Genomic DNA, 18,935 nt, shown 5'->3' with positions numbered 1-18,935 from the left:
GACAATTTTTTGTGCTGCTACTTAACTTGGAATGGAATTGTTTGAGGGGAGATTATTTGATTAACTCGATTTCAGATGGCAGGCTTCAAGCCCCTTTTGCATCGTTCCAAATAAAAACTAAACATGAGAGATAATCGAGCATTCGCAAACACCCACAAATAATATGAATATTACTTCTTTCTGAACTGTAACACTCCTTAGGAGCACAAATAGTAGAGAGCCATGACCTTAGGAACTCTTTCCCGGCAACATGGTCAACAAGAAGAAGCCTATACAGTATTATATAGAGGTGAGAACTGGAGTGAACAAAGAGTACATGTGGTGAGAATAACACCTGCTTTGCCTAAAAAATCATTTTCTGGGGGTCATACTGCTGAACAGAAGCACACCTAAGCCCCCAACTGCTAAAGCTAAAATAAGCGGGAAGGTGATGGAATCAATGTCGACTGTACTGTTTATAGTATCTGCACGAGACCTCTCTCCCCGGTGTTCATGCAGAAGATTGGTTAGATTATCTAATTGGTGCATTATTTGTCGCTGTCCCCGTGCAATTAGAAGAACCTGTTCAGGCCATGGCTTCAACAATCAAATAAAAACAGTTTTCAAAGGAAAATAGAACAGGGAGTTAAATGTATGGTGGCAATCAAAGCACAGATTCAGATGGAAGCAATGCTGAGGTTGACTCGCACCATTTCCGAACACGCTACAGCTGATCGATTGTAAGTCACTTCAACAACATTATCCCAAACAGATCAAACCCTTATAAACCTACTCCCCATTATGTCAACTGCTATTCCAATTCTCAAGCATGAAGAGGTAGAGCTAAAGAAGCTTAATACACCTCTAATCCAAGGAATTTAGTCTATCAATTTCTTTAGCAAAGAGTGTTGTTAACATGGTAATTAGAAAATCAAAAACATATTGAGTTTTAATCTCAAAAATTGCCAAAAGGTATAATTTATATCCAGTTAAATCCATATAAATCATCTACTAGTCGTCCTAGCACACAAGGATTGTTTCTCTTCACTATTTCCTTGATGTAGTTTTCCGAGCACACAAGGATAGTTTCTCCTCACCACTCCCAACAAAAAAATTACACGTTTTCTGTTATGTTTAAGACAGTTTACAAAACTTTACTATTCTAACCTATCCTGTTCAAATGAAATAATGTCACTTTGTTAAGTTGTTCCACTATTTCTAACAAGTGAGAATTTTACACCTATGTTCTTTGTTGTTTCAACAAATTTCAAGAACTTGAACCCAAAAGTAAAACATAAAAAGCTTACTATTGTAGCATATTTTGCTCAAAAGAAAAGACGGAGAAATATCTACTGTAGTTCAATTGAACAAGGTTGTTCCATATTCATGAATATCATGTAGAAATTAGCCTTGCACACACCCACCATATTATGGTTAACCTCGTGATTTTACTCTCTTTTTCAAGCCAAAAACTCTAAGAGATAAAGTTGTGGTACCTCTTCCATTAGTGGAGACTCCCTAGTTAACTGGGAAGAAGATGAAGAATTTGGCAGTATCGATCCAGTTAGCGAGCCATTTCCCAGGCCAGTAACAAATAGAGAAGTTGGTCCAGATCCATTGCAGGGTTCGCCCTGCAAAGCCAAATTTTGTTGGCTAGCTGAAACTTTTCTGGTGGAAAACTTGGAATTGAGCTCCTCAATGCGAGATGTAAATTCATCCATCCTCTCATTCAGTGTGGAAATTTGCTCAGAGAGTTGAGTAATGACACCCTGAAACATTCCAGAAGATAAAATTATGATTAAAATAAAAATAAAAGTTACATTCAGAAGGGATGCAGGTAATGAAAACAGAAAAACTTTGAGAGAGAAAAGGCAACCATTCTAGTCAGAAAAAATCAAAAGGAACAAGAGTGCATTCTCTAGCAAGTTGGATCTGACTGGCAAGAATTGTTTTACCACGAACCATAACAAACCCATATAAGAGGAAGAACAATTAACTAGAACTAAAAGAAGTTTGACAAGAACTTAAAACAATCATCTTCCTATGTTCTAGATAATGAATAACAGAAAGTTCAACACTGATATTTTCTCAATTATGTCAACAGCTGAATAACTGCTGAGAATGCCGAGGAAAAAGACCATTATAATGCCTTTTATCTAGATGCCTCTGATGCCAGGAATATACTCACCTGGTTGGCAACTGCAGCAGGTGACTCTACAGTTCTTCCATCAAATCTTCTATTATTAACAGCAAGTCTTGTCAGCTTGGACAGATTCTTCTCCCGTTGATTTGAATATGAGAGTGACAAACTGCTGCACATTATGTATTGTCAGATGAACCATGTTAGTTTCATAGATTGCCAGTATTAGCCTAATAAAAGCATTGCAGATATGGCTTCCATTTCCACAATTTTGAAATTAGGACTCTTGATTACTCTGTGAGTGAGAGTGTGTGTGAAATAAACAGTTGAATTTCCAAACATGTACAGTTCAATTGAAAGTCGAGTGATATTTCATTCTCAAGCAATCATCCGATCAAGGAACAAGATTAATACCCAAATAGACACCTACCTATTTGATATTCCTATCTTTCTTTTTGGTTTATTTATTTATTTTGTTCCTTTAACTTTCTTGTTTAGGAGGGAAGATAAATCAAACCATGTGCTAGAACTAGAGAATACCGGCCCAGATACTTATTTCTCCTGTCTGCAGAAGCTCTGGAAAGGGCTTCTTTAGGGCTTGAAACCAAATCATCATCGATGCTGAGCTTTGTCTTCAAATCATCTGGCAATGCCTGCAGATTGATCAGATAAGGATTGTGCGCAACTCGGGAATATATTTTCAGCTGAAAGAATCATACCATGACATCATTCACAAGCTTCTCTAGCTGAATCTGTTCTATGTATGTGCGAGGAACATATGAGCCATCCAAGCCTAGCTGCTCCGCAACATATTTAACATACAAACGCTCTTTACCTTGCACCTTCCCATGAACAACATGGATTTAATTAGATCCAAGCTTTGCAAAATTTAGCCAACAAGCTATAATAATAATGGATTGTATACTAGAAAGGTAAAAACTCCATCTCTAAAGAAACATAACAAATGAGTTGTTATTGTCTATCCCATGCACAAAATCTACATCAGTTTATTGCCAAAGAAAACGTGATGAGTAAGTGTTGGTTATCTTAGATTGAAATAACTGAAAATAGAGAAAGGAGGAGAAAAGAAAGAGAGAAAGATGAAAGAAGAGGAAAGAGATAGACGTGTTATATGTCTTATTGTGTAGACCCACACACACTATAGAGTATGTAAGCAATTACATAAATACCTTGATAATACCCCCCTCAAGATGGTGCATAAATGTCTTTGATGCCCATCTTGCAGGAAATTGAGTGAAACATCCTACTACAAAAACCCTTAGTAAAAAGATAAGCTAATTGATTTCAAAGTTTACAAAAGTTATACAAATTGTCCCATCATCATTTATTTTCTTCTTGATAAAGTACTTATAAATCTCAATATGCTTTGTCTTGTCATGTTCAACTAAATTATGAGCATTATTAATGGCAACTTTGTTATCACAAAACAAAGAAACAAGATTATCACTTGTTATTCTCAATTTCTCCATCAAATTTTTATGCTATAACAATTCACAGACTCCATGTGTCATAGCCCTATATTCAGCCTCTGCACTAGACCTTGCCACCGCTGTTTGTTTCTTGCTTCTCCATGAAACTAGATTACCACCAATAAAAATATAATATCTAGATGTAGACTTTTTATCATTTGGAAATCTAGTCTAGTCAACTTCAATAAGGACTTCCATCATCAAATGACCATGATTAGAAAATAACAGTCCTTTTTCAGGAGCTGACTTCAAATATCTAAGAATGTGATATTCAATATTTAGATGAGGTGAGCGAGGATTATGTATAAATTGACTAACCACGTTGACTAAATAGCTATGTTTGGACAAGTATGGGAGAGAGAAATCAACCTCCCAACTAATCTTTGATATCTCCCTGTCCTTTAGCTCACCTATACAACCTTTGTGGTGATGGCTGGTTTCCATAAAAGAATCAATAGTTTTGCACAACATTTCAGTCTCTGTAAGTATGTAAGTAAATAAAGGATATACTTTCTTTGAGAAATGAAGAAGCCCTTATTTGATCAAGCAAGTTCAATTCTCAAGAACTATCATAATTTTCCCTTAATCTCAAACCTCTGGGCAAGATAAACCTTCAACAAGGTGATTTCTTCAGAATCATTTCTTGTCACCACAATATCATCAAACATATACAATGAGTCATGGTCTTACCATTGCAATGTTTAATGAACCAAGTGTGATCTGCATTACTTTGTTTGTCCCAAAACTAACAACAATTTTGCTAAATTTATCAAATGAAGCTCGTGGAGGTTGTTTTAACCCATAAAAGGCTTTCTTCAATTTACAAACTTTTCTCTGTCCTTTTGCAAGAAAAACCAAGGGTACCTCCATGTAAACTTCTTCTTCCAAATCTCCATGCAAAAAAAGGCACTCTTTACATCTAATTGTTGTAAATCCCAACCCAAATTAACAGCATAAGATAAAAGGACCCGTATAGTGATCATTTTTACTATTGGAGCAAATGTTTCCATATAATCAATGCCAAAGGTTTGAGTGAAGCCTTTTAACACCAGTCTTGCTTTGAGCACATCAAGTTTTTGTTTAACAACAAAAACCTACTTACATCCTAATGTTTCTTCTCAGTAGGAAAAGTGGTAGGCTTCCATGTGTCACTCTTTGCCAACACATTCATTTCCTCCACTATAGATGTTTTTCAATTTGGTTCCCCTAAAGCTTCCTTCCAAGAATGTCTAACTAAAGTAGAAAACAAAGAACATTCAAAGGCTCTAAACAAAGAAGATAAAAGAGTCATAAAAAATAAAATTACATATGGGATACCAAATACAATTTTGAAGGAAGATCATCAGCATCAAAACTATGAACAAAAAACTCAGAAATGGTGATAGGAGGTATACCAAAAGGAGAAGATTGTGACATTGTGTCGAAGGTTGGCTATTGACTTGGTCGAGTATGCAAAATAGCTTTATCTATTGGCTTCCTCCGAGAGTAAGTCAAGATCTTCTTCTCCCCATCTTTTGAGATATTATATCTTTCTTCTCCTTCTTTACTTCTAGTCCCCACCTCTTTCTCCTCATCTATAGAATTATCTTTTTTTCTCCCCCCTCACTTCCATTTTCTAAATCAAATTTAGAAGTCTATGAAGAAGACAAGGACAAAGTCAGATATTCCTTTATACCATTCCCCCCAAAGAGATGACTCAGTGAAATAGGCCTCACTTTCATAAAATGTCACATTCATATTAACAAATGTTTTTCTGCAAGGAGGATGATAACATTTATAACCTTTTTGAGTGGCAGATTAACCAATAAATACACATTTTAGAGCTTTAGATTCTAATTTTCCAACTGTTTGTCGATGATCTCAAACAAAACATACACAACCAAACACATTAGGAGGAACTCCAAAAGAGCAAATGTCTCTAGATAATCAATGCCAAAGGCGCAATGCTTCTCTTATTAATAGATGAATATGTAACACGTGTATGCTTTGCAAATTCACATACATCATATAATAAGTTCTTTCACATTATAGTGTTTGCACATGGTTGGAAAGATCGTATTTAAGGATATAAAAGAACAATGCCCTAAACAATTATGCCCACTGATATAACTGTTGTTGAGCAACCATTGAAGAATCAAATTTCAAAGTATATCTAGCTATACTTGTCCCAAACAGATTAACAAAATCCACATTCAATAGATACAAGTCATCTTCCACTTTATCATAGCAAATCACCTTCCTTGTCTTCTAAGTCCTTTAACACAAGTTAATTTGAAAAGAATGAGACTTTACAACTTAAATCTTTTGTTATTTTACTAAAAGAAAACAAATTATTAGAAAAATAAGGAACATGAAGAAATGAAGACAAGAAAAGTAAGAGTGCATTAAACTAAACCTTTCTCGGAAACAAAACATAGAGTGGAGTTATTTGCTCCTGAATCAGATAATGAGATAAAAAATGTTCGGAAGATCTAGTCACGTGATCATTTGCTCCTGAATCTGTAACTCATGGACTAGAATCAGCTAGTGGAATTATTTAGAGCTGTGACATTTATACTTGTATGAGCAAAGTTAGATGAGAAATTGAAGGGAGATTCAAGCTCGGTCATCAAATGTCTAATCCTCCTTAGAAAGAGTGGAAGAATTTGAGTCTCCACCTGAAGCTGTAATTTCAGTCACCACTAACATGTGAGCTTGTGATCAGATAGGTCCAACCCTTTCTCCTCCATGTCCCCTAGTAGAACATCCATAAAGTTTCCAATAGGTTTCTCTAGTGTGTCTAGTACGCCTACAATAATCACATTTCAATTGCTCTTTGTTTGATATTCCTTGATCACTAAATCGAGTTTGTCCTTTATTATCCCATCAGGGAAAATGGACAATCATGGTTGATCTATGTGGAATTACATGTTGTAACATAACATTCCTCCTACTCTCTTTATTTTAAACATATGAGTATGTTTGTCTTAATGAAGGAAAATGATCCTTATCTTACCAAGAACCTAAACCCTAATTTGATCATACTCCATATTGAGTCCAGCAAAGAAGTCGTAAACTCTTTCTTTATCCACTAACTTCTGAAATTTAGCTGCATCATTTGGACAATCAACTTGAAAATCTTGATAGAAATTCAACTTCTGCCATAAACTGTTGAGTTCTGCAAAATATTAAGCTACAATCATCCCACCCTGCTTGGTCTCATGTATCTTATTACATGGCTCAAAAACTTAGGTATCATTACCACGTGAAGAGCATGTCTGACTAGCAACACTCTACATTTTTGACGCAGAAGCAAGGAGTAGATAACCACAAGCAATAGAAGGCTCCATGGAGTTAATGTGCCAAGACATAACTAATGAGCTTTCCGAATACCATCGATTAAGTGATGGGTCAGTTGTTGCTAGCCTTACTTGTTCTTCTGTGATATAATCATACAACCCTTGGGCTTTGATAAATAATAGGCATGAATGCGACCAAACAAGATTGATTCCATCTAATTTAACAGGACTGATATGAAATGAGGGATTATCACCAAAAGCTCTAACTCGACTTCCATTACTCTTGCTAATATAATTTTTTGAGTTCCCCTGAACTTACTTCTGTCATGTTTAAAACTAGTACAATTGAACCAAAATCAATCTCAACTCTACAAGAGACTACTTGACTTTGCTAATCCTTAAAAACCAAGACAAACTCAGTATGACAAAATTGGTCTGAATACCCTTTCCATAGGGTTTCCCTTCATTATAAAGAGAAGTTTTACATAATTAATGGCAGATTTCCAGCACCTAAATGCTATACAAGGTAAGTATTAATGGCAGATTTCCAGCACCTAAATGCTATAAAAGGTAAGTAAACATCTCTAAAATAGTACTTATCAAATCCCTAAATTATCTCCGTAACAAAGCATATCTTCAAAAATGCCAAATATCTTGATCAAAACAATCCTTAAAAGTGGATACCTTTCTATCAAGCAATCTCTCTACAAGTTAGCAAAGTAAATGACATCATTTTTGTTGAAACCATATGGCTTTTGTTGCTGGGTAAAAGAGATTTCAAAAACAGGAAAAGGCACATCATCTGACATCAACATGATGTCATCACTAATGTCAGCATAAGGTTGACTTTTGTTAGTGTTCTTAGTGCTCTGATACCACCACGTTGGTTTTCTTAGATTGAAATAACTGAAAATGAAGGAGGAGAAGAGGAAGAAGAAAGGATGAAGAGAGAGAAATGAAAGAATAGGAAAGAGATAAAAGTGTTGGGTGTCCTTACTGTTTAGACCCACAATAAAGACACATATAGAGTATGTAAGCAATTACATAAATACCCTAGTAATAGTAAGGCGATGGGGTAATGCGGTCAGTTGATCAACACAACTATTTTAATAGCGGCAGTTGGCTTGGATTTTCAACTGGCTAGAAAGTTGAAACTCAAATGAGCGAATTATGTAAAAAAGCATAGTTAAGCCAAGTTATGAGATAAGTTGGAGAGATTAGAACAGAAAACTATTGAGAACAGAGATCCTAACTGAAACGCAGGCAAGATCATGAAAGCAAAACAACTATAGAAAAGCTAATAATTGAATCACAGCACAAACAGACAGAGTGTTCATCCATGTCAAAAAGTGGAAATATAGAACAGAATGCATAATTGCAATAAAAGGAGAACAGCATGTAGTACCTGAACATAGTGGCGATTAAGTTGTTCTAGCCAGTCAGTTTTGATGGAAACCCTATCATCACAGAAGATATGACTGCTTCTTTTCAGGATGGTTGCAATTGTGTACCCCAATGCCATCAACCCTCCAAGAAGACGTACGCTAACCTCAAAGGTTATCCTGGGTGAGATTATAAATGGACTATCTGTAACCCATTCCTGAAACAGAAGCATAAAGGTTAGAAACCCAAACTTCTTAGCACCCTTAGTATCCCCAAACTATTCAGCAAAAATCTTAATAATGAAATTAGGCAAGTGAACAAGTTTAATTGAGAAATAAAAAGCAAAGCATTTCTATCATATACAGGTATATCTCTTTTCAGAGGTGTATCTGCACTTGTTATTTAATTTTAGTTTTTAAACAGCCACATGGGCTGTCTAAGATTTGTTGAAACTTTTTCTTCATATTACTACTTCCTAAGTGAAAGTGTTTCTCCATTTTCTTCTTGATGTATATCAGTCAAAACATACCCAATCGCCTAATCATTGATTGTATGAAGATTATTAATTTTCCTTTATTTGCAAAAGTTATATTATGGAAGACATCACCATATTCTCTCAAATTACATTTGTTAAGACGAATGGCCCGAGTCAAAGGAGTATACCTTATTTTCATGATGTCTATATGAGTCCGTAGAACAAGAGAGAGAAGGATGACAAATACCACAAGATTCCACGACTCCAAATAAAAGCATCAGCTCTCTTAAATTATAGAAACATTGTATGATGGACGACCAAAGAAATTCTAGGATCTATAGTCTCAAAGAGCATAACAGAATTTTTTTTTTTTCACGGGCTAAAAGGTCAGCTCACACATCAGCACTGGCTGGGTAAAGAAATAGCAAGAAAACAGCATGGTCAACAAAGTATATAAGGTGTGGCATTACTAGAAAAGCAAAGAGAGCAAAAGCTTAGAAGTGAAAAATGTCAATTTTTTGAAAATGACAGTATAAATCTGAAATCATACCCTAGAATTACTTGATTCTAGACCTATGATTGGAGTTTATATCCTGCACGATTAATTAATTAATTATGGGCAGTAGGACACCTAATTGTATGTGTAGAAGGGGTAAAAAGACCTATTTCATAATAATAATTTCCAACTGCAAAACTTGTCTAAGAAGGTGCTAAACTGCAATCATCCAAACCTCAAACATGAGATTGTATTTTCCATCCCTGTTTCTCATTCTTAGATACGATTGACATGCTTCAGGATCTTCACCGGGTGGTAGAAGATATATGTCATATGTTTCCTCCTTTGTTTCCTTGTATTCTTCAGAAAGAATGGTCTTAATCTGTTCAACTGTCACCGACCTTGTTGACTGCAGCAAAAGAAAGTAGATATAGAGTTGAAACAAGAATGTAACCATGGCTCTTAAAATGAGAAACCATTATAAATTTGGCAGGAAGAAGTACACGGAGATTTACCTTTAAAATGTAAGTTGGGTTCTGAAACCCCGAGAAAGGATTAAACTTGTTGATGATTTTAATGTGTGCAGTTTGGAGATCTGGCTCAATAAAAGCCTTATACATGGGATAAACCTGTTGAGCCAACAATAAATAAGTGCAGAGGAATTGCCATAAAATCTAAAGAATTTGGATATCATAGGAAACACATCTAGGAAATGCCTGATAAAATGTACACAGATAGGCTACAAGAATACTAGCTTGGATCAGCAAATCACCGTTTCTGAGATTTGATGAATTATTTCTTCAGGCTCTTGGCCAGCACGTTGAATATCTCGCAAAACCCTTTTGACAAGGTCAAAATGAACACCACCAGTGACAGACACACGAAGATCTAACAAAGGTCGCAGTCTTTCGCTTAAGGCATAGATGCCTTCAATAATCACAATGCGGGAGCTAGGGACTTCTACAGTCCTGTTAGAAGCATAGCTTAGAAATTATTACTAGGAACAAATAGATTTCTGAAAAAGTGGCGAAGATTAGAAAAAACAGAGAAGATGATCTCATGAACATAGCAAGAAAGCATGAACTAGAAGTCCCATGAGCAGTTCTAGCATTCTTGATGGCGAATCAAAAAAAAATGAGGGCCTTCATGAATGCATCATAATTCATTTCATCCTCGGGCTCCTCTCCTTGTGTTGGTAAAACAAGTAGAGATAGCATGTCATGCAGGAAAAAAAAAATCATATATTCAAAAATAGGCCAGAGAGAACCAGAACCTGTAACCTATGCGAGAGCTAGTCTTGAAGTCATATATGGGAACCTGAACGGGTTTCCCTGCTTTTAAACCATGTATATTATCGAGAAGTGTATTATAATCCGTCAACCGTGGGTCTGTTTCAAAAAATTACAATCATTAGAATTCTGCGAATCCCCATTCTCTAATCACTATGTTGATGGATCAGTGATTAAAAACAGCCCTAAACTGATGAACAAAATACGCACAAATAATTTTCTCATTACAATTTGCAAGGACCATAAGAATTTGAACTGCATGAACAACTCAAAATTAACCTTATTATTGGCAGGATACTCACCTCATAGACTACCCACTAAATCCTTCTATTGTGTGTTTGGAGCACCGGCAGTTTATTGTCATAGATACAAGATGCTTAAATTACATTTTCCACCAGCTAAATGAGATTAAACTATATTTCCACACCTTAAACTCAAACTAGATTGACGCTTCCTCTAAGTGCAGGAGACCTAGACCAAGAAATCTTCATCAAAGATATCTTGCATGATATCTGCCTTGAGATGTTTAAGTAAAAGGATGTCAGGCAACAGAGAATAAATGAAGGACACTTGTTTGAAAGCACTGTAGGACAACGCACTTAGTTTGCTGCGAACTTCTAAGAAAATTCACTATTGTCAGAAGTCCTAAATGCCAAAACCACATGTTACATAGGGGTGATACTGTGAGCCATAATCATGACTGCAATAGTTTGGGAAACAGCTTCAGCACTTTTCACTGAAAATTAAGTTCTATTTTTTATTTCTGGTTACAAACACTCAAAACTGAGTTAACACACAAACTACATCACCAGAAATCAATTTCAAGAGCATTTTCATATTCACAATAAATAGATTACCATAGTTAAATTTCTAACCAGTTTTTCTAGAGCTTACAATTTAATTTCCATAATTGTCCACGATCTCATATGGCCAAAGCCATTCCATATTTGCCACAATATGCATCCACCACCATTTGGAATTTATATATAAGATCATTTATGCTGTTACCTGAATTACCTCAATTTACTTCTTCATTGAGCTCTCCAAATGTTCACTTGAAACACCTGGTACTTCGAGCTTAAGGTTCTAAACTTTGCCAATCTTATATTAGATTCAACAACTATCCTCTAGAGCTCCTCATGTCCTAATAACCATACATGTACTTTTCTCTTTCTTATTTTAATCACGGCCAATACCAATCACTATCCCCTATCGCTTGGTGGTAGAACCAAATCTACAAGAGCAAAAACTTTGACTCTTCTACAAGCCCCTTTTTACAACATTTCTTCTTTTTTGCTAAGCATGATCCTGCTTCTTTGGCTATCGGACCAGCTATGTATAAGCCAAGTAATGACTCTCCAAGAACTCATCTACCAGGGCATCAATCCATTACAGCAACTGACATATGCTAGCTCTATTGGTCACACATAAGAACTGTGACATTACTCATTTTAACAATGAGAAATTCTACAAAGAGTTTATCCTCTTTCAGTCCTTTTACCATGTTTGAAATTACATGAGCATTTGCAACCATCTTTGCGTAGAAGCAGAGGTGGTCACCTAACAACATTTTCAAACACAGCCATGCATGTCGGTAATCAAAACGGAAGTCACTCATTCTATCCCCCTTAAAAATTCAATTAGAGAAAATAGACGGAGCCACCAGAAGAAGTTATTGAAATGAGGCTCTAGGACAGAAATGATTTTTACCATCAAAGTTTCCATCAATGATTCGACTTGAATCATTGTAGTTATCCATGGTTATGACAGCAATACTGGGCATAAAGTTGAGCACCTTCTCAGTGAATACAGTCTTTCCGGCGCCAGAAGGACCTGCTACTCCAACTAATATTAATCCATCATTCTTTTGGGCCAGCAACTGGCATGCACGGATTACTATAAAGAAACCTTTCTCAAACGACAATGTTTCTCCAATTGGAACAATCTCATAGCGATCAGAGTCCTTTTTAACCGCTTGGACCTGATCTCTCAAGAGACCGGAACGCCGCCTAGGTGAATCAGCACCCGGAGAAGTAGTATCTTGAGCCATTTACTACTCTGTTGAACAAACAACATTGCAGTACTTTAGATTTAACCGAATTACCATCCATCCTAATTTCTACAGAGAAATATCATTATCAACAACAAGAAGTTTCTGAAGCAACCCCGAATTCCCTTATTTAGCAAAATCGTTCTTCTTTACGAGAAATCATTTTCAGGGTCATGATCATGCTGAATAAAAAAAAATTTGACAGGGTAACAATCCGCTTAAATTTGCAATCAAACTTCAACTACAACTCTAAGGAATAAACATTGTAAGCAGTGAACATAAAATCAGTAAAAATAATACTGAAAGCAATATATATGTATATACCTTTATATTGCTTTCGTCTCTCTCTTTCTTTATTTCTTGATTATTGGATGTTCAGAGCTATAAACATGGACTTGAAAGCTGTTGGGCTTCTTTTTTCTGGACTATTAGGTTAAAGAGTGGAGTGATTACAAGAGAAGGTGGGAGGAAATGTCATGGGGTGGACTTGTTCTATATTGGCTGGCAACAAGGACGAGATTAACAGAGATCGTTAGTTCATTCATTAGGAGGATGGGTTCCAGAAAGTGATAGGACGTGGACCATAAAACGTCCTGCTGCTGATATCATGACCACAAAAATAGTCTTCTCTTCTCTTTTCTTCTTCACCTTTCTTTCTCTTCAAGTGGACCGTACCGTTTTCAGTTCCCAACTTTTTGTTTAACGTAAAAAAAAAAAAAAAAAAAACAAAAAAAAGAGGACCTCCCTCTCCTGTTCTCTCTCTCTCTTTCTATCTCTCAAGTTACCTCCTTTTCCATGGATGTTGTCCTTTACAGCGTGTTACTAGATGGTCTATGCCATGCAACAATTAGACTAAAGTTTTTTTCATTGTAAAAAATTTAATCCGAATTATTTTATAAAAAAAATTATCATGAGAACATGTGAAAAAAAAAAAAAAAAGCACTTGCTAAAACATAAGTAAATCATGAAATTCTATTATCAAAGAACTCAACGCTAAACAATGAAGTTTAAAGAAAAAATTAAAAATAAAATAACAAGAAAAAAAAAACTACATGAATTAACTCGAGTTAGTAACCTACAACTCGAGTTGTAAGGTCAAGACAACCCCATAATAAGAAAATTGAGAAAAACTAGGATACTCAATTCCCAACAATTCAAATATAAAATGATAAAATTGAAGAAAAAAATCAATTAGCGAAGAGAATAAAAAAAAATACCAACAAACTCGGGCAAGCTCATCAAACTCCATGAGTTGAATCATGTAAAACAGATCACCTAATAAAAGGCAAAACAAGAAAAAATATGAAACTTGATTCTCAAACAAACCAAATGTTGAAGAGGGAAATGGGAAAAAAAATTCAATCTTAAAAAACAACCCAAAACGAAAACTCGAATCAACCTAAGTTAAACTATCAAACTCGCAATCTAGGTTATAAGACCAAAATAACCCCACATAGAGGAATATAAAGAAAATCACAAAGCCTAATTGTCAATAAGCTTAATGCTAAATAATAAAATTAAGAAAGAAAATCATTATAAAAATAAAGGGTCTTAAAAAAAGACCGATATCAACCTAAGTTAATCTTTTAAACATGAGATTCGAGATGACCCCATAAAAAATAAAAAAGCTCAATTTTCAAACAATCAATATTAAATGATGAAATTCTAAAAATAAAAATCAATTCTAAAAATCAACACTTGATGCTACCAATGTTGTTGATTTATACTTCAAGAAGATTGTTAGGCTTCATGGTATTTCAAAAATAATAACTTTAGATTGAGATTCCAAGTTCATGACTTTTTAAAATACACTTTCTATAAAACTCATCTTCAATTCAGCACTATTTATCATACACAAATTTATGTAATTGAAGTTGCTAATCGGAGTTTGGAAAGTCTTTTGAAAAGTTTGGTGAAAAAGAATATTCAAGATTGGGATCTTATTTTCCTATAAGATGAGTTTGTTTTAATCATTCCACTAGCCAAAATATTGGTTATTATCATTTTCAAAATGTGTATAGTCAAAATCTATTAAGAATATTCAAGATTTGACTTAATTTCACTTCCAATAAATTAGAATTTCAGGGATAGTGCTAAAAAAAGGACAAAACAGCTTAAGAAGTTACATGAACAAGTTTGTGATAAGATTATTTAAAGAGTTGTCATCTAGTATTATGATTATTAGGAACCTTGACTGGTCTTTAGAATGGCAAGAGACTGATTATACTAAAAAGTAGATCTTATCACCCCTAAAATATCTTACCTTAAATAGACTACATTGCTAATTTTATCTTAAATTGCTAAAGTTTGTTGTGCTTTGTCTATAATATTCTTAACTCTAGTCTCAATAATTTCAAGATTTATATTCTTAACCATGACATCAATAAATACCAGGATTGATATTTCTTACTCTAGTGTTAATAAATACATAGGGTTGATATTTATGACTCTAGCGTTAGTAAATAACGAGGTAAATATTTATCATGAATCTACTTATTCAAACAATTCTAGATTTGAGTTCTAAAATGATCATTAGACTCACGATAACTTTTTGTTCAAAAACTTTGTCTTTGTTTAAAGAATAAAAAGTGATGAATTTTGATTTTTTTTTTCCAGGTAGGCCCAAAGACTATTTATTTTAGGCTAAGTTTTTAATATGCTTAATAAACTTTATAAAACTAAACAAATACATGCAAAAACAATACATTTTTTAATGCTAAAAACACAAAATGACTTCTTTGTTTTGTTGTTTTTTTTTAAAAAAAAAAAAAATTATGCTAGCCATAGTATTTTTATGCTATATTATTAAAAGACATATTATTTTATTTGATTTTATTTTAATTTTATGGTATTTTTATTTTTTTTATATGTTATTTGTTTTAACACATGAAAAAAAATTAAAAATCATGCAACACACACATGCAAAAAATTAAAAATTGTTTTCCTTTTAATTATTATTTTTATGTTATTTGTTTTATCACATGTAAATAATTAAAAATCATGTAACACACATATATTTTACTAAAAGGTTGTTTCTTTCTATGGTTGAAATTGTGTTTCGTGATTTTTAAAAAAACAATTTTACTTCGAATTTTTTTTATATCGTTTTAATCTACATATATCAAAAATAATTTTTAAAAAAATATTATTTTTAAATATTTTAAAGCAAAAAATACTTTTAAAAACAACAGTGATCACACTTCCAAACAATTTCTAATTCACAAACACACATATAACAATTACACATATTTACAATATATTTCATAAACACAAAACTATCCAAAATTTGCATATCACCTTCTAGACAAGGTCTAAATACTTAGAGAAACTGTTAGGATGCACTGGATATTCTGAAATAGTAGCAAAACCCACACGCTACCATGATTGTTGGCGTGTGGATCTATGCGTTGTTGCTAGTCAAAAGGGAGAATAGTTGGATTAGACAACTCTTCTCCCCATTTTCCTTCCCCTACTTGTGGTAAGCTTCACTATTACCTATAAAACCAAAAAATCATTAAACAATTGATTTTATCTCTTCTCTAGATCTAATTTTTTTTGTTCCACTCTCTCTACTTAATGTTTTTCTTCTTGTTTTTATTTTTTTTAGGTGGCTGAATGTTTTTGTCTCTAATGGTAGTCATTTGTTGCTTCATGGTGAGGAGAGGAAAGATTATAGCTGGTGGTTTGAGAAGAAAGATGGGTCTTGCTATTGATGATGGAGTATTTGGTAGCTAGGTTGAGGCTGTTAGCACTAGTAATGTCTCACGGTGGTTGACAACAATGTTATTATGGGTGAAGGGAGGTTGGAGTGGATAAGCTAGCCATGAGAAAGATGTTGTTAATGGTACAATGGCTTAAAAGACTAGTGGAAGAACCTACTTGGCTAACGTTGTTGATGGCTTAAGTGAAAGAGGGATGAAGATGGGTCTATGTGAGTTTCTCTTCTTTTTCAATGGTGATAGTTTTTGTTTTTGTTTTTTGAAAATGGGTATATTGGAGACTTTGAGATGCAATGTTGGGTTTGAAAACAAAAGGCAGCAGAAAAAGCTCTATTTAGTGGTGGCGGCTGTTAAGTCTTTGTTTTTTTTAGAAAAGCGGGACTATGTTTCTTTTTATATCTATATTTGCTCTCTACATAGATTTTTCTTTTTTGCACCTAATTTAGAATCCTCCCTCGTTTCTATGCACTGAAATTTATATTTATAATATAGGAGTTTAGAGTATATAGAATTTAAAGTCTTAAACAAATTCATTCTCTTTCTAAAATTTAAGTTTGATTAGGATTTTAAAATCAAATTTGAAAATAAATAATTAAAATTATCATGATGATCCTTTTCAAATCGAAGAATATGAGAAAAATAAGAAAAAACACATTATAGTCCCTAATTTTTCCATAACTTGACAAATCACTTACTTAATAAAATTAGTTCTTGATCTTTTAGTTTCAAATTTAACTCCCTTAAAAATTAAAACAAAAGCAAATGGGGTCACAATTGAATTATAGTAAGATAGATTGATTATTCAGAAATAAAACTTGTGATTGAGAGTTTGCTTTTACCTTTAGTTCCTTATGGAGTTATTTTGACTTATCAAAAAATTAACCAAGTTTTATGGATTTTTAATACTACTCGTTCATGTATCTTCATAGGCATTAGGTGGAGGTATATTTTTTTTATAGTCTTGATGCTTGCATATAGATTATCGTTGTGTCATGCTCAATCACAAATCTAAATTTAACTTTCTTGAAAAGGATCGATTTGACCGTGAGATTCTAAATCTTTACATTCATTGGGTTCACATCAAATAAGCATCATAGGTATGTAGAGTTCAAAGAAGGTGATTTGGTTTGGGCGTATCTAGGCAAGGAAAGGTAAGGTTTTTTAAGCTGAAACCTCATGGTCCATTTAAGATTTAATATCAAGGGTTTTTTTTTTAAATAATAGTAAAATTATAATATTTAATATAAAAGCTTTTTAGTCACTAGTTAAAATATAATGACAATCTTGTAAATAATTCATTTTTTTTTTCTTGGCACGTCAAAATAAGGTTATAAAATGTCTTATAAACTCTAGGATATAAAGTGTATTTTTTGAAAGAATAGAGAAAGTGAAAAAATAAGTAACCTAGAGTAGATTTTTGTAATTATCTCTATTTTTTAATTGAAAAATAGATGTTGTTCATGCTTTATAAAATAAATTAAAGAATATATAGACTAATAAATTAAATAAAAGTTGTTAACACTAATGAAATATTAAAACATGAAGCTAATCATTATAATAAAAATAAAAGATATCTTATTACACCAACTATTCTTTTTATTTTAAACGTTTTCGTTTATTTTATCTTAGCGACTAATGTTGTTACTAATATCAAATAATTTTTGTTTTTATAAAGATTTCATATAAATACAATTAATTCATATAAAATATAAAAGAAAAAAATTGAGACAAATCAAACTAATCTTTTGAAGAATCACATAACTAAAAAATTATAAAAGAACAATCACTATTTAAAAAACAAAACTAATTAAAAAAAAGATAAAAAATAAAAATAAGACCAAGCCCACATGCATGACCTTAATGAAAAACTTGGACTTATGATTGTGTTTCTCTTTTATTTGTTCCTTGAGAGTTGATAATGTGTCATCTTTTTCTTTTTTAATTGGGCAACAAGTCACTTGTAGTAATGGACGACCTATTCTTGACTAGTTTGTTTGTTAATCACCTCGAGTGATTGAAAAATTAAGGTATAAGTTTTTAGATTTTAAAATTTTATTTTAACTTGTGTTTTACGTGAAAATACTATTAAAACACAATATAAACCTTGAAAAACCAATTACCAAGCCCAAAATACCTCAAAGTTACTTGCAAAAAATAAAAATCAGCCATAAAATATCAAATGAATCTTAATCTATTTTCATATGATTGTTTAGAGAGAAATATGAACTTTATTGAATTTTAATGAGGAAAAACTTATTAGCTATTGTTTTTTTTGGTGGGAGATTATAACTAAGTAATAACTTTTTCTTATTTGTTATTTTTTGATGAGTTTCTCTCTCATCTAGAGAAATAAATTTTTAAACCAAAAGAAAAATGTAAAAAAAAGAAAGGGATAGAAATGGAGAAAAAAAAAGTAGGTGAACTCAAAAGCACTTTTTTCTCGTATTTAAGAAAGGCAATGCAGTTTTCTCGTGTTTAACACTTTGATACTCTCACTTTTGGTTTTTCTTTCTTTCCAAATTAGATTAATTAAAAAAAGAAGAAGAAGCTGAAGCACCACAATTATTAATTGTAAGTAGTGGGAGCAGCTCATTGGGCATATTTCTAAATTATTAATGTTTCTGTGGCAGTATTTG

General features: G+C 33.2%; 1 protein-coding gene across 4 annotated transcripts; it reads right to left on the bottom strand.

Annotated features, from left to right (window-relative positions):
- Positions 1–131: 131 nt before the first annotated feature.
- On the bottom strand, positions 132–13,288 carry LOC118033395 (inorganic pyrophosphatase TTM1). Of its 4 annotated transcripts, none has more exons than XM_035038364.2 (12): positions 12,905–13,286; positions 12,241–12,588; positions 10,515–10,629; positions 10,014–10,209; positions 9,757–9,870; positions 9,477–9,650; positions 8,293–8,487; positions 2,839–2,961; positions 2,660–2,772; positions 2,168–2,288; positions 1,476–1,748; positions 132–576 (listed from the first exon to the last, which is right to left on the bottom strand). In XM_035038364.2, exons 2-12 carry the CDS (start codon positions 12,578–12,580, stop codon positions 352–354), a joined length of 1,989 nt encoding a protein of 662 aa, XP_034894255.1. In that variant the 5' UTR covers positions 12,581–12,588; positions 12,905–13,286; the 3' UTR covers positions 132–351. The 4 variants fall into 4 exon arrangements, 3 of the variants coding, with proteins under 3 accessions (XP_034894255.1, XP_034894254.1, XP_034894256.1); XM_035038363.2 differs by having other exon boundaries at positions 2,168–2,291; positions 12,905–13,285; XM_035038365.2 differs by having other exon boundaries at positions 132–561; positions 2,168–2,291; positions 12,905–13,280.
- Positions 13,289–18,935: the final 5,647 nt, after the last annotated feature.

The sequence above is a fragment of the Populus alba genome, chromosome 15 (genome assembly GCF_005239225.2).
Source record: "Populus alba chromosome 15, ASM523922v2, whole genome shotgun sequence".
Lineage (NCBI taxonomy): Eukaryota > Viridiplantae > Streptophyta > Magnoliopsida > Malpighiales > Salicaceae > Populus > Populus alba.
Note: the sequence above shows the minus strand (reverse complement) of the source record. Positions and strands in the feature narration are given on the sequence as shown.